The 16,631-nt window shown below is 35.1% G+C and overlaps 1 protein-coding gene across 5 annotated transcripts in view; it reads left to right on the top strand.

Annotated features, from left to right (window-relative positions):
- Positions 1-16,631, top strand: part of STXBP5 (syntaxin binding protein 5) — a 184,853-nt gene that overhangs the window by 14,980 nt on the left and 153,242 nt on the right. For all 5 annotated transcript variants that reach the window (XM_034990955.1, XM_034990958.1, XM_034990959.1 and 2 more), the window contains exons 3-4: positions 10,868-10,949; positions 14,439-14,539. In XM_034990955.1, coding sequence (XP_034846846.1) covers positions 10,868-10,949; positions 14,439-14,539 — 183 coding nt within the window. The remainder of the gene's footprint in view (positions 1-10,867; positions 10,950-14,438; positions 14,540-16,631) is intronic.

Genomic DNA, 16,631 nt, shown 5'->3' on the forward strand with positions numbered 1-16,631 from the left:
TCCATTTTTTTGAGTAGGATAAAGGTATAATGTACTGCTTTTATTTGTTGACTGTCACTTATTTCTCATAATGTGAAATAACAGAAATGAAATCTCTCAGCTGCTTAATGATTGTTGTTTATGTTTACACTAAATGGTGGAGTTGGTCTGATGCTAAAGCTCCTCCTTTTCATTTTTAGAATGCTTTCATCAATATTCTTTGACCACATTATGGTTCTGTTTAGATTTTAACTTTATTATTGAAAATAATCACATTATGGTTAAGTTTCTTCAAGACTGAAGCCATTAACAATAAAAATCATCCACTGAGCTTTTATTCAGAGTATTAAGCCGGTTGAGAGTAGCAGCACCTTGAAGGCTAACTAGAGATGTGAATTACTCTGTTTGCTAAAAGTATAAGAATGCACTAAAAGGTAACAGAAGTTAGTGCAAATCATCAGGATTTATGATGGATAATTTTAATCAGGGAGGAACAGTTTTACCCTTCAAAGTTGTTCTTGGTTTGTTAGCAGAATATATGTTCAATGAAAGTTACTTTCACATAATATTATATAATTAAATGTATAATACTGTAGGATAATTTATTAGTCACTTAGGAGTTCATGAAAAGTTCAATTATCTGTATCCTCATCTTTAAACTTTGCAGAATATAAATGTATTTTCAGAAACTGCACAGGATATTAAAGTTCTCTGGTTGCTTTCCATTTTATATGTATTCCAGTCTTCCATTCCTAGTTTGGAAAATTGAATGTGTCACTTCTGTATAGGTTGGAATAATGTCAATACTTTCTTTGCCCTTTTTTTCATTGACAAGAATTGATGAACAGATTCTCTGAGAAGATATATAATCTTTAAAAATCTTAAAAATTTACTGAATATATACTGTCTTGATATTATCTCATTCTTCATAAAAGTAGAGGTTGCCAAAATATGCGCATAATACACAGTGGTTTTGAGAGCAGTGAAAACTTGCCTAGAAGCTGTACTCTCAGAACTTGCCACAGGATAGGGTCCCATTGCCTGCTTCTTTGATTATTTTTTTAATTCTACTTTGCTGACAGTACGGTAGAAATCCCAGAAGGCAGAATAAACAGAGGAACTATTGCTGTGATTGTAACACCAGCCTAATAAATGATTGGAAGGTAAAATGAATAGGCTGAGCTTATAGATTAATTGGATTTTAAAAGCTTATAAAGGGTCTTCTCTGTTATGTCTCCTCTGTTAAATACTTCCTGTGTTTAAATCTTGAATGAAATAAAAATACTTAAAAATTGAGTGCAAGACAGAAGGAAATAGAGCTTAATTGCAAAAATGCTAAACTAGGGGCGCCTGGGTGGCTCAGTTGGTTGAGCGACTGCCTTTGGCTCAGGTCATGATCCTGGAGTCCCGGGATCGAGTCCCGCATCGGGCTCCCTGCTCGGCGGGGAGCCTGCTTCTCCCTCTGACCCTCCTCCCTCTCATGCTCTCTGTCTCTCATTCTCTCTCTCTCAAATAAATAAATAAATAATCTTTAAAAAAAAAAAATGCTAAACTAGTGTGATTTTTTTTTTTACCTCTTACTATGCTGCATTTCAGTTAAGTTGCTAAATAGTTAAATTCATTCATTGCTTGTGATAGATATCTTAAATCCTAGATAAAAGGGATTTTTAAAGATATATTTAAGAATATGATGTTTAAGGGCGCCTGGGTGGCTCAGTCGTTAAGCGTCTGCCTTCGGCTCAGGTCATGATCCCAGGGTCCTGGGATCCAGCCCCGCATCGGGCTCTCTGCTCAGTGGGAAGTCTGCTTCTCCCTCTCCCACTCCCCCTGCTTGTGTTCCCTCTCTCGCTGTCTCTCTCTCTGTCAAATAAATAAAATCTTAAAAAAAAATAAAACCTTTAAAAAAAAGAATATAATGTTTTAATTTATTTCATTAATAATTGCAGTCATTTTTGACCTTAAATTCAGTCGTTTTTACCTATTTGCATTATTTATCATTCATACAAGCCGATTCTTCTTTTTTTTAAATAACAGTTTTATTGAGATACTTTTATTTACCGTAAAATTTACTCTTTTAAAGTGTATGGCTCAGGGCTTTTCATTATATCCATTGAGTTATGCAATCGTCAGCATTTCTTAACTTCCAAACATTTTCTTTACCCCAGTAAGAAACCCCATACCTATTTAGCAGTTACTCTGCCTTACCCTCTCCACCCAGTCTTTCACAACCATTTATTTACTTTCTATTTCTGTGGATTCGTCTACTGTGGACATTTCATTTATAAATGGAATCATATAATATATAGTCTTTTATGATTGGCTCCTTTTACTTAGCATAATGTCCTTAAGGTTTATCCATATTATAGCATGTATTAGTGGTTCTTTTCTTTTTATGGTTGAACATTTCATTATATAAATATACCGCATATTATTTATCCAATAGTCAGTTGCTAGACATTTGGATTTTCCTCTTTTTTGGCTATTAGGAATAATGCTTTGAACATTTGTGTAGAAGTTTTGCATCTATGTATTTTTTCATTTCTTTTGTTTTTATATTCCTGGGACTGGAATTGCTGAGTCCTGTGGTAACTCTGTGTTTAACGTAGAGGAATTGCCAATTATTTTCCAAAGTAGTTGCACCACTTTACAGTTATACCAACTAATTGAGACTTCTCATTTCTCCACATCCTTACAAACTCTTATACTAGAGGAGGTCAAGTGGTATTTCACTGTGGCTTTGATTTGCATTTCCCTAGTGACTAATGATTTTGAGCATCTTTTCATGTATATTTTGGCTATTGTGTATCTTCTTTTGAGAAATGTCTATTCATAGCCTTTCTCCATTTTTAAATTGTATTTTTTTGTTGTTGTTGTTATTCAGTTGTAAAAGCCTTTTATGTATTCTGGATATTAAATCCTTATTAGATGTATGATTTACAAATATTTTCTCCTATTCTGTGGACTGTTTTTTTTCACTTTCTTGATGATGTCCTTTGAAACACAAAATGCTTTTAATGTTAAGTCCAATTTATTTTTTCTTTTGTGACTTATGCTTTTGGGGTTATATCTGAGAAGCCAGAACCTTATCTGAGGTCACAAAGATGTATGTTTTCTTCTAAGAGTTTTATAGTATTAGCTCTTGAATTTAGGTCTCTATTTTGAGCTCATATTTTTTATATAGTGTGAGATAGGGGTCCAAATTCGTCCTTTCTCATGTAGATATCCAGTTATCCCAAGACCATTTGTTGAAAAGACTGTTCTTTTTCTATTGATTTTTTTCTTTTTTTTCTTTAAAGATTTTACTTTAAGTAAGAGTGAGAGAGAGAGAGAGCGCGCGCACACACAGGAGTGGGGTGAGGGGCAGAGGAAGAATCAGACTCCCCACTGAGCAGGGAGCCCAAAGGGGAGCTCACTCCTGGGACTCCAGGATCATGACCTGAGCCGAAGGCAGACGCTTAACCAACTGAGCCATCCAGGCACCCCTCTCTATTGAATTTTCTTGACATCCTTGACCTCCAAAGTCCATCATAAATGTTTATTTCTGGATTCTCAGTTCATTCTATTGCTCAAGCTGGACAGTAATGATGCTAATACCACACTGTCTTGATTACCGTAATATTGTATTAAGTTTTGAAATTAGGGAAATGTGACTCTTCCAACTTTGTTCTTCTTTGTAAAGATTGTTTTGGTTATTCTGGGTCCCTTGCATTTCCATATTACTTTTAAGCTCATTTTAGGCTCAGCTTGTCAATTTCTACAAACAGCTGGGATTCTGACAGGGATTGTGTTAATTTTGTAGATCAGTTTGATGAATACTGCCATCTTTACAATTTTAAGTCTTTAGTTCCATGAATATGGGATATCTTCCCACTTACTTAGATCTTGTTTCAACAATGCTTTGTAGTTTTCAGTGTACAAGTCTTGCATTTTGTTGGATAAATTTGTTCCTAAGTATTTTATTCTTTGTGATATTGTAAATGGAATTGTTTTCTTGACTTTTTCAGATTGTTTATTGCCAGTATATAGAAGTACAGTTGATTTTTGTGTATTGATCTTGTGTTGTGCAACCTTGCTAAACTCATTTGTTCAAATAGTATTTTTTAGTGGGTTCCTTAGAATTTTCCATATACAAGATCATGTCTTCTATGAATATAGAATAGTTTTACTTTACTTCTTCCTTTTCAATCTGGACACTTTGTATTTCTTTTCCTTGCCTGTTTTCCCCAGCCAGAATATCCTGTATATGTTGAATAGAAATTGTGAGAGTGGACATCCTGTCTCTTTCCTGAGTTTAACAGGAGAATACTAATTTCAGTCTTTTAGCATTAAGTATGATGTGAACTGTAGGTGTTTCATATGTGCCTTTGTTAGGTTGAGGAAGTTCCCTTTTTCTTGAGTGTTTTATCATGGAAGGGGGTTGGATTTTTCTGTGTCCATTGAGATGATCATGTGATTTTTGTCCTTAATTCTATTAATACAGTCTTTGATTCTGTGGGCTTTTGGGGGATAGGGTCATTTACTCATTTTAATATCTTGGCTAACTTTGCTAAGAACGGTTCCTCTCTCATAGCTGAAGTTTCTAAAATGTTTGTAGGCTGTTCACTTTACATGAAAATATTTGTAACAAGGCAGTCTCAGAATTTCAACTATAATTAGAATACAGAACTCAGCTTTTTGCTTATTCTGCTGGGCTGTAGTGCTCTATTATTAAAATTAATAGATATTTATTACCATGAACTAACATGAAAGATGAGTCTAGAAAAAAAATTTTTTTGATTGTTGTATTGCTTGTGCCCAACTGGTTTCATAATGTCTGTTTGCTACTAAAAGTTGCATTTGGTGTAGTTTTAGAGTTTTAGACCACTCTGAATTTATTTCGTACTCAGATGCAAAATATTATAAGTGTTCTGTTAAGTTCATTCTCTGGTTTTAAAATGACTTAAAGCAAGTCAGGAAGTGACATTTCCATTATAACCAAGGCCTTTGGGTGCAAGAGGACCTGGCTCTGGGGGTCCCAAAAAGACTGCTGACAAAATCAAAGCAGCGAGACAAGTGGTGGTGAAACAAGAAAATAATTTATTTCAGTGAGGCCAACACCAAGAAGACAGCCGACTAACATCTCAAAGACTGTCTTCAACGTGCTGAAAATAATTCTGTGTTTATATAAGGAAAATGTGGGACAGAGACCAGTGGGTACATGCAGGTGGGCAGTAAAGGTCAGGTTGATCATTGTTTTGGGGTCAGTCATGTGAGGGCTTGCTGGTATTGGAGCAGTCCCGATTGCTTGAAGGGTAGTTGGTCCATTACAAGATGCTTTGCCCACTGGGCTCTTTTCCTGAATTAAAAGATAAGCTGGAAAGAAGAACTTAACCAGTTAGAAAGTACAAATTCCGGTCAAAATGGAGATAAAGTCTCCCCTCCCTTTTTTTTTTTAAGATTTTATTTATTTATTTGCCAGAGAGAGTGAGCGACCGAGCACAAGCAGGGAGAACAGGGGCAGAGCATGCAGACGGAGAAGCAGGCTCCCCGTTTAGCAAGAACCCCGATGCAGGACTCGATCCCAGGATCGTGGGATCATGACCTGAGCCAAAGACAGACACTTAACCGACTGAGGCACCCAGGCGTCTGTAAAGTCCTCTTTCAACATGTGAAAATTGGCTCTTTTTTGTGCAGTAAGTCTTGATCTGGTATGTGTGTGTGTACTGGAGTTAGACAGCCTGGGTTCAAACCCCAGCTTCACTAACTAGCTGAATGGTTTGGGGCAAGTTATTTAGGCTTGTTGTACCACAGTTTCCTCTTTTGTAAACAACAGAGCCTATAGAAGAGGTACTCTTGTAAGCTAATATATATATGATACTTGCTATGTATTAATTGTTTAATAAATCTTAACTACTATGATGATGTACTTAAAGGCTTTCTAATTCCTCCTTTCTTCCTCCCTTTCCAAAAACAAAACAAAAAACACCATTTAGACAATTGGATGAATGTTTTATTTTAAATTTGAATTTGATGATACAATATTATAAAAGGTTTAACTGGTTTTGGTCTTTGTTTCTGCTTATCTGTCCCACATATCTCTTCCTGATTATTCTTCAGTAATTGCTAATTTCATCATATTATTTTTTTCCTTAAATATTTTTCTCCCTGCTGCTTACTTAGAGGATCTTACTTAGAGGATGTATAAATTCAAAGATTTGCATTCAAAGACTTTGCTCTGAACCTGTTTTAGCCTTGTCTTCTGTAGCTCTTATTCAGGAGTTATGATGGTGCTTTTCTGGACAAAAGCCATAAGTAGTTTTGCAGGAGGTATGTGGCCTGTGTCATGGGCCATATAAATTAATTGGTTTATTCCAGAGACAAAGTTGACTAGTAAGATTAGGTAGATACCCTAGCTCTTGATGAGCAAGCAGTAAAAAAAAATGGAGACTAAAAGTATCTATGATAGGAAGATAGCTTGAGCCTGGACAATTTCAGCAGCATCATGCTTTTCCTCTGGGCCTCTGAACAGACAACCCCTTGGCAAGTGTGCCTGTGGGCCAAGCCCTAGCCCCCCACGGGCCCCGGCAGCGGCCCTGGCCCCAGGCACATGCCCACTCTTCGTCTCCAACTCAGGGCTGGGCCAGGAGGCACCCGCAGACCTTCATCCCCACATCCCACACCTCCAGAGGGTGGTACATTAAAAGAGTACATTGGTGTTCAGAATTAAAGGGCAAAATGTGTTGACGCCAAGAAATACTCAGTGGAGCCTTACGATTTGGCTTTGTTTTACAGTTGATTAATGCAAAGGAGTAGGCATCATAATAATATTTCTTTAATAAATATCTTTGCAGAATTGTTCAGTATATAACATTTTCTTCTGGGTTTTCTTCATTTTGTATGTAGCCAACAATAGGAATAATTTACAAAGCAGATCTTTGTTACAGTGTTTGACTATTGTCTGATAAAACTGTTAACTCTTAGTAATAACAATATTAGGAAGAACCATATATGCAAGAAGCAAGAATCATTACACAAATATGAAAGGATATGAGTATTTGCATCTATGACATGCTGTTTAGTGATTGAATATAGTCATTATTTTCTTACATTATGGTATGTCCACTATAAGGTATCTTTAGTTCTTGTTAAAGTAATGAATATACTAGTTAATGATAATGAATGGGTACCATTTGGGGAGTACACTCTCAATAGTTTTAATTCTCACCACAGCTCTGCAAGCTAGACTAGATAAGTATCTGTATTTTATAGACAAGAAAGTGGAGAGGTGTAATAATTCTCCTCCTCAGGTCACAGCAAGTACTGGTGGAACTGGCATATGAACTGACTTGAAAGTAGATGTCTTAATTCTCAACTGTGCCTCAGATGTTCCTGCGGCACATCAACAACAACAAAACAAAAAACCTACTCAGGCTGCTTCTCAGGCAATTTGGGATTAGTAAATTTGCAGTAGAGCTGGAATTCTGATACACTGCCAGGATTGAGAACTACTTGCTCTAGAGTTTGTATTCTTTCAAACTAATATCTTTTGATTATATATAAGTAACTTCCATTCCTTAAAATTTAATTTTAAACTTTTTGTTACTATGAAATAATGATTTAGGATTTTTCCCCCCCAATTCAGAGGGCTTTTGTAGTATTAAGGATCCTTCAGGGCTGGCTGCAGCATAGTACTACCTTATCCAAAGGAAAAGGGAGAGAAATCAGTAGTAATCTTGAGAAAAATCACTTCTTTGAGCCTCAGGATTATAATTTGTAAAATACGGATAATAACTACCTTTCAGAGTTACCATGAGGATTAAGTACAATTGCGTTTTTAAGACGCAGAACCTGAAACTTAGTAGATAGTGGTTCTTCTTTATTATATTAAGAAAGTAATTTATCATCTTAGGTGTAAGTGTGACTATATTAATAATAGTGTCAAAAAAAGTATAGTTTTATCTGGAGTAGTTCCATGTGTAGAGAAGAATAAACCTTTCTTGACTGACTTCCTGGATTTATAGACACTTTGCAGTTTCTGTGAATAAAATATTGATTGATGCCCACAGCATACTGAAGTTTTCAGACCAGTAGGCCCAAATTAGTAGATCTATATGCTTATGTTTTGCTTAACCAATAATCAGTTTTGTGTATTCCCATATCTGTTTGTGCCTGTCATATTTGATACTATAGTAATTAGTTTACTTTAAGAATAGATAATGTGAATGCAAAATAGAGGGGTTTTTAAAAGTACATAAAAAATGCAGGATGAATACTTTGGGAAGACTTCATGAAGTCAGTCATTTAAAATTTTTGATGTTGTGTGGATAACAGTAAATGATCAGAAAAATAGTAAGATTGTATGTGAATGCTGCATTTAGAATGCATTGCCAATTATCTTAAGTTCCATTTAAAAAATGAAACTAGTTGAGTGCCTGGGTGGCTCAGTTGGTTAAGCATCTGCCTTCGGCTCAGGTCATGATCCCAGGGTCCTGGGATCAAGTCCCGCATCGGGGTTCCCTGGTCAGCAGGGGCCTGCTTCTCCCTCTCCCTCTGCCCCTCCCCCTGTTCATGGGCTCCTATGCTTTCTCTCAAATAAAATCTTTTAAATAAAAATAAACTACAGATCTTATACCTGGATAGTTATGGCTTTGTTTTTATTAATTTATTTATTTATTTTTAAAGATTTATTTATTTTAGAGAAAGAGCAGACGGGCACATGAACATGCATGTGGGGTGGAGGGGCAAAGAGAGGGAATCCTCAAGCAGACTTCCCACTGAGTGCACCTGTTGTGGGGCTGGATCCCATGACCCATGAGATCAGGATCTGTGCCAAAACCATGAGTCGGATGCTCAACCAATTGAGCCACCCAAGCACACCATGAGTATGTTTTAAGACAAACAATTCTGAATCTAGTTAATAGAGCCATACTTAAAGAAGATAATATCACAAGATTAGCAAAATTATGTATGATTTCTGAAAAAAAATAAGGTGAGTAGAATTTTTATGATTCTTCATAATAGCTCACATTTTTTATTAACTTAGTTTTTCTGATCTGGTTAGATGAGAAGTTTTGCTCCATGTAAAATGAGAATTATAGAATTGCTAATTGGTCCCAGAAAGGATAATTTAGCTGGAAAGATTAGAATTAGACTCCCTTTACTAGCTAAAAAGGCATCCTGACAAAAGAAATGGATGTAGGTATTTCTTTGGCCAACAAGGTGTGATTTGTCACTACCAAATGCCAGTAGTAACAATCTGAAATCTAGCTTCCTTTAGGTGCATTTGGGTAATTGGTGTAAAACTAGTACTACTAATACTGATGATGATGATGATGATGATAAAAGTTTGAGATGTTTACAGAGTAAGGTACTATAGGCTAAACATGCATGATTAGTCTGTGAAATAATAGAAGAATTAATTGCTGGCAATAAAATGAAAAAAATCGTGGAAGATAAATATCACCTAGAAAAACTTTTAGAAATCGGAAGGAAAAAGTGTATAGAAAATAGGAATTTAACCTTTAGTGTGATTATTTTTTTTTCTTAAGAACCTTAGGGCATGTGTTAAAAGCATATAGAAGTAGTCTATACACCTGAATATGAATTTATATAAAGAAGGCTATAATCACGGGGCACCTGGGTGGCTCAGTTGGTTAAGCGACTGCCTTCAGCTCAGGTCCTGATCCTGGAGTCCCGGGATCGAGTCCCGCATCGGGCTCCCTGCTCGGCGGGGAGTCTGCTTCTCCCTCTGACCCTCCCCCTCTCATGCTCTCTCTCTCTCTCATTCTCGCTCTCAAATAAATAAATAAAATTAAAAAAAAAAAGTAAAAAAAAAAAAGAAGGCTATAATCACATTATTGATCACATTTTAGATTTAGCTTTTTATTTTCAATTAATATTTATTAACTAGTGAAAAGTAGATTAGTATAGTAACATGTTAAAATAGCTAATTTAGCTAATTTCTTATTTCAAGTTTATGAAGATGTAACAGTGCCTGGCACTTAGTAAATTGTATAAGTGTCTGGGTTTTTGTTTGTTTTGTTCTTTATTTAGCATACCTTATTATTAAGAGTATAGATTCTGGAGCCAGAATGCTTATTCAAATCTCAGCTCTGCTGCTTTCTAGTTACGTGACTTACAAGTTGCTTGATTTCTCTGTGCTTCAGTTTCCTTATCTGTTTATGGGGGGGGAAGGGAAATTATATATTCTTCATAGATGATGGGAATTAAATGAGTTAATATATATAACATGTTTAATATAATGCCTAACACAGAGAATGTTGTGTGTTTACTGTTATATGCAAATTAATATAAATTTGCGTATTTTGAATTCAGGTCTGTTGTAAAAGACTGATGCATTCATTGGTAATATAACATCATCACGCTATAATTACAAACATAGTTATATGGTTCTTCATTATATTAACTTACAATATTGAAAAATAACACTATAGGATTGAAAAATGCTAGTAAAAAGATTGGTTCCAAAAGCATTATTCCAAAATGACATGTCTCTGCTTTTCAGATTTGTTTGCTGCCTTGGTCAAAATTGGATGCTCTGCAGATCAACTACCTTTTCTCTTTTTATTTTAAGTGAAAGAAAGAAACTTGGGCCAGAGTAAAGTGTATTAAACCTAGTTTATGTTCTGTATATTGCTGTTTTGGATAGTTCTTTTATTTTCTAGAAGGAACAGTTATTTTAGACCTGTAATCTCTGAGACTTCTGATTATCAGCAGAAGCTAGCTGATCTGACTGATGTGTAATAAATGTAACTCTGAATCTTAATCTCAATAAATAGCCTTTATTGAATATCAGGTCATTGGAATATTTATTAGTCTGTTATGTAACTTAACAGTTGCTGTAAAAAGCCCACACATACCGTAGACTCCTTAATGAAATTAATGACAGCTTTGGTCGTCCAGGAGTAGAATGTTATTGCCAACATGACAGTGGAGCTGCAGTAATCCAGCTTCAGTTCCTGATTAATGAGGTTAGTGAATTGCTTTAATCTGTCCTACTTATATATGAAATAGGGCCACATCTGGTCTTTCAGATTTCTTGCATGCATTGATATTTAAATACTTGAACAAAAGTAAATTTCTTATAGGTCAGAACTTATAGCAGTTCACTGTAAGGCATCATCCTGGGAAGTTACATAAATAATGCAAGATGTTTCTCAAAACAGTGTTGCAAATAGAATGGTGTAAGGTAAATCTTTTTGGTACAAGGTGCTGCATTTACATTTTATTTCTTGGATACTGAAAGTTATGTAACACTGAAATCTATATTAAAAATTTTTTTAGAGATTGAGTTTATTATAAATAACAAAATATACTTCTCTGTGACTTGTTTGAAATACAACCAGGAAACAAAATTCCATTAGAAAAGAAGACTGGTTATCGTCCAAAATTCTTGTTGTGTCACTTACTGGTTGAAGTAATTGATGATGTCTTTCTTTTTGATAGAGTTATAAAGTTAGGAAGGAGCTCAGGAAACAAATACTATTTTATCAGCAGGGTAGATAACATGCTTGCAGGTTTTTAAAAAGTATGAGCATTTGCAGTGACTTGGAGCAAGAGAGTATAGTGCTAAGCAAAATAAATCAGTCCTAGAAAGACAAATACCATATGATTTCACTCATGTGGTATTTAAGAAACAAACAAAAGGGAAAAAAAAAAGAGAGAGGCAAACCAAGAAACTGTCTTAACTATAGAGAACAATCTGATGGTTACCAGAGGGCAGGTGGGAGAATGGGTTAAACAGGTGATAGGGATTAAGGAGCACACTTGTGATGAGCACTGGGCTTTGTAAGGAATTGTTGAATCACTATATTGTACACCTGAAACTAGTATAATACTATGTTAACTAATTAGAATTTTTTAAAAGATTTTATTTATTTATTTACTTGAGAGAGAGAATGAGAGACAGAGAGCATGAGAGGGAAGAGGGTCAGAGGGAGAAGCAGACCCCCTGCTGAGCAGGGAGCCCGATGTGGGACTCGATCCCGGGACTCCAGGATCATGACCTGAGCCGAAGACAGTCACTCAACCAACTGAGCCACCCAGGCGCCCCTAGAATTTTTTAAAAAAGGAAAATAAAAAGTTAATTTAAAATATGAGCAGCTCTGAGAAGAGATATTTACTATATGCAGTGATGAGCAGGAAAAGCTGGTCATTAGAAGAAAGAAATTACTCCAGAAAAGGCTCTGCTATCTTTAGTTGTGGTGATATCTTGGACATTCTTTTTGCCCTCAGGTCCTTAGGTTCCATTTAATAAATTCTTAAATGTATGTGAGAGGAAAAAAAAAAAACACTCGATACCTCTGACCTTTTGTAAAATGTTTTTATCAGAAGATTAATATACAATTGTGTAGGTTTTTCAGGGTCAGAAGTGTTTTTAAAAACTGCAGTATTCTGTGTAGAACTGTATAATAGGCATTGTGAAATGTTAAAATTCAAAAGAAATCACAATCTAGAAAGTTGTTGAACCTATTTATGAGGACTCAAGATTATTTTTCCTATTTTTTTTTAAATTTTGTTATGAAATAATTCTACTGGCAGTTAGGTTCAAAATAGAGAGGTTCTCTGTGTACTTCCCCCATCTTCCCCTAATGGTAACATTATGTATAACAATAGTATAATATTAATCAGGAAAATGACATCCATATACTATTATTAGACTACAGACCTTATCTAGATTTCATCACCATGAACTCCTGTGTCAGTGTGGGTGTCTAGTTTTGTGCATTTTTATGACACATACAGATTTGTGTAATGACCAGTATGAACAAGATACAGATCAGTTTCATCATCATAAAGGACTTCCCTAAGGCTCCCCCTTTATAACTGGGCCCCCTTCTGCTCTCAGTCCCTAATCCCTGGCAGCCTAACCTATTCTCCATCTTTATACTTGTGTTAAGATTATTTGTTAAAGCAGTACATGAACCAGTGTAAATAACATTGCAAACTGATTACCTATACATCTAAATTTTAGAAATCTTAAGTAATTTATGTTGTCATTCATACCGGTTTCTTTTCAATAGGATTCATCATAGGGTTCTTGGATATGACTTATTTTACATGCTTAAATGTTACATTTTGAGTACTTAAAAATGATGTTGCTGTTTTAAAAAATGCTTAGCAAAATATGAATATTTAATTGGGGATGCTACAGAAGTCTGACAATTGGGAGTAGCTATTTGCTTTTATATTTAGTGGGCCATATGTAGGTAAAGGAGCCCCGCTAGGAGGTGGTGAGCTATTATTGACATTTTGGCTCTACATCTCTTCTTCCTTAAGATTTCAAGATGGTGTGCACATCTTGAGAAAGAAGTTGACTATGGTGGAAATAAGAATGAAGAGTAAAAATCTTTGATACTCTGAATCTTTGAGTTTCTCTGCTTCAAAATGATATAGATAAGAGGATGCTTTCTAGTGAAAGCATATGGACTTTATTTCTGCTCCCCTCTAGTCATGTTGTAGCAGTAGGAATTACACCATAGAGAAGCCCTCAGAGAATTTCGAAGGTGAAAAGGACTTGGAGAGATCATTTAATGTAACTTTTCAGAGCTATTTTAATCCTCTTTGATAAATGAGAAACTTAGTTTGAAGGAAGGAGATTTTAAGATTTCTCATAATAACCTAGATGAATAGAACTGCAAATCCTTTTTTGAAATTAACATAAATTTTCCATGTTGTATTTTTTATCTTATCCTCTCAGTATAGACGAAAAGTATCTGACTCCTTTGAGGAAACACAGGCACATGTCTTAATAAATCAACCTTAGTCTAGAGATTCTTAATTCTATTCACATACCAGAATCACCTCTAAAGATTTTTAAAAATATACCTGTGTAGGTCCTTGCTCTGAAAAATCTGGTTTGTGAGTTCAGGGGTGAGATTGAGCCTCCTGTGTGATTCTCATATAGGGCCAGAGATGCTGCCCCATAGTATTTAGTAGTATCAGATGTTCTAACTTTCTAAATTAGTTGATTGGTCAACCTTTTGGGAGTTGAAGTTATAGTGTGCTGAATGCTATCTTTATTTTCTATATCATTCTAGTAGTAGAATTATGATCTAGGCATAGTACATTCCGAAGAATTTTTCTTAAGCCAAATGGGAAAGTTACTTCATATTATATTTTTCTTTCGGTCAAGAAGATGTACAATAGTGATCAAGTAACTTATAGTCTGACCTCTAATTTTACATAGCTATCAACCATAATATCCAACTAGATCTTAGTATATTTGTAGTTTATAAGATACTAAATTATACTTTAAAATGAAAAGTGAAAACAGTTTTTACATATGACACACTGTATAACATCTGCTATTTAGAATTTGGGTGAGACATATGTTTCTCAAAACTAAATCTATTGGCTGAAAGTTTTGAAATTTGGGAAGATTTTTTTGGCAGCTCTTTAGTAGCTTTGATGTTTGTAAGATGTATTCTATATAAAATATATTACACTTTATTTTTAAGGGAGCTCTTGTGAGTGCCTTGGCTGATGACACCTTACATTTATGGAATTTACGTCAAAAGAGACCTGCCATACTACATTCACTTAAATTTTGCAGAGAAAGGTAAGAGTTTTCTGTTATCCTATATATATATAAGGTATTTGCTATTCTTTTTTGAAATATTTTCTTTGAATTTTATTCTTTGATTTTATTTTTTTATGATAGACTTTATGCACAATCTAAAAAATAATTCAAGAACTTCAAGGGATATATAATAAAAAGCGAGATTCCTTCCTTTCCAGACCCATTTTCCTCTCCAGAGACAACCACATAAATTTCTTTTGTGTCCTTCTAGAAATACCTTGTGCATATAGGCAGAAATCTTTCTAGATAGCTCTTCTTTTTTTTTTTTTTGCATGAAAGGGAAAGCATTACATATTTTTCCTATAATTTGTGTTCAGTCAACAATATATTTGATAGATTGTTTCATATTGGCACAAGCCAGTTTTCCATAGTTATTTTCATAACTGCATGATATTCTATTACATGGAAGTACCATAATTTACTTAGTCTTCATCAGTGGACATTTATATCCTTTTTGGTCTGCTGTTCATTTTGTTCAGTTGTGATAGTATGATACATATATGTCTTCATCCATTTATACAAGTATATCTCTGAGATAAATTTGTAGAAGTATAACAGTTGGTCATAGAAATCTCATATCACTCGTGAGTTTTGTACTTTGATTGGAAAGACCTTTTTTTCTTTTTTAATTCCAGTATAATTAACATAGTTTTACATTAGTTTTAGGTGTACAATATAGTGATACAACAATTCTTTGTATTAATCAGTGCTCATCACTATAAGTGTACTCTTAATCCTCTTCACCTGTCTTACCCATCCCCCCATCTACTCCCCTCTGATAACCAGGAGTTTGTTCTCTATAGTTAAGAGTCTTTTTTTTTGTCTTTTTTTCATTTTTCATTTGTTTTGTTTCTTAAATTCCACATATAAGTGAAATCATATAGCATTTGTTTTTCTCTGACTTATTTCACTTAGCATTGTACTTTCTAGATCCATCCATGTTGTTGCAAATGGCAAGATTTTACTCTTTTTTATGTCCGAGTAATATTCCATTGTATATTGGAAAGACATTTTTTACCCTAGTTTTATTAAACATTCTCCCATATTTTCTTACAGTGCTCTTAAAATTGCATTTTTTTATGCTTAATCTTTATTTTTTTATTTTATTTTTATGCTTAATCTTTAATTCATATGGAACTTACTTTGGCATGAAATATGAGCAAGAAATATAGGCCCCCATTGCTTATGAAATCTATTTTTTGGTGTATATATGAACATTTATATATGTGTGTGTATGTGTACTTGTAAGCATGAGCAGATGTGAGTATATATGTATATGTGCCAAAGTTAAGAAATCTGGGTCTATATAGTACCTAAATGCAGTGGGGTTAGTGTCTTTAGGACCCGTCTTTGGTTAAAGTCAGACATCAGACTGCCCAAAGCATATCCAAGGATCAGACCATTCCTCCTTTGATACATGTTGATCTGTTAAGGTTATATAAATAGGTCAGTTTGTAAGTCTGGGTTTTTGCCCACAGTGGCCCTCCAAAATAGGCAAGCTAAAAAGGCTGCTGAGAACATAGCAGTTCAGACTTCTTTAGCCAACACAAAGACCTGTCTACGTTTTATGGTGGACAGAGACCAGAGTTGGCAGGGGGGCAGTAGCAAAGTTTGCTATTGGGCTACATCTTGCCTGGGAAGATAGATTTTCTAAATAAGTTGGAATCATGGTTCTGCTTCTTCTGGGAGAGGGACAGAAGTGAAGGAGGAGTTAATGGTAGGAGGGAGGGTTGACATAGGGGAGAAAAAGCAAGCAAAACGTTAAGGTTCAGTTCTTTTCTACCTGCTCAGAATAGGGCCAGCCTCAACTTGCCGGGCAGAGTTCCTTAGTCAGCTTGCCAACTGGAGCTCAGGGGGAGGTCTACATCAACTTCAGATGCCACCAAGCAGGTGGAGATAGCGATGGGCATCTTAGTCCCAGAACACATCTTGTCAGTCTCACACCATCTCCTGGAAATGAAAGTATGGATCTAGCAGAGTAGTTGTCATCCTGGTGTGATTTTACTATCCAGAGGGCATTGGACAATATCTAGAGACATTTTTTTTGTCACAGTTGGAGGAGGGTGGAGCA

This window comes from Mirounga leonina, unplaced genomic scaffold (genome assembly GCF_011800145.1).
Source record: "Mirounga leonina isolate KUSES-001 unplaced genomic scaffold, KU_Mleo_1.0 Mir_53, whole genome shotgun sequence".
Taxonomy (NCBI): Eukaryota; Metazoa; Chordata; class Mammalia; order Carnivora; family Phocidae; genus Mirounga; species Mirounga leonina.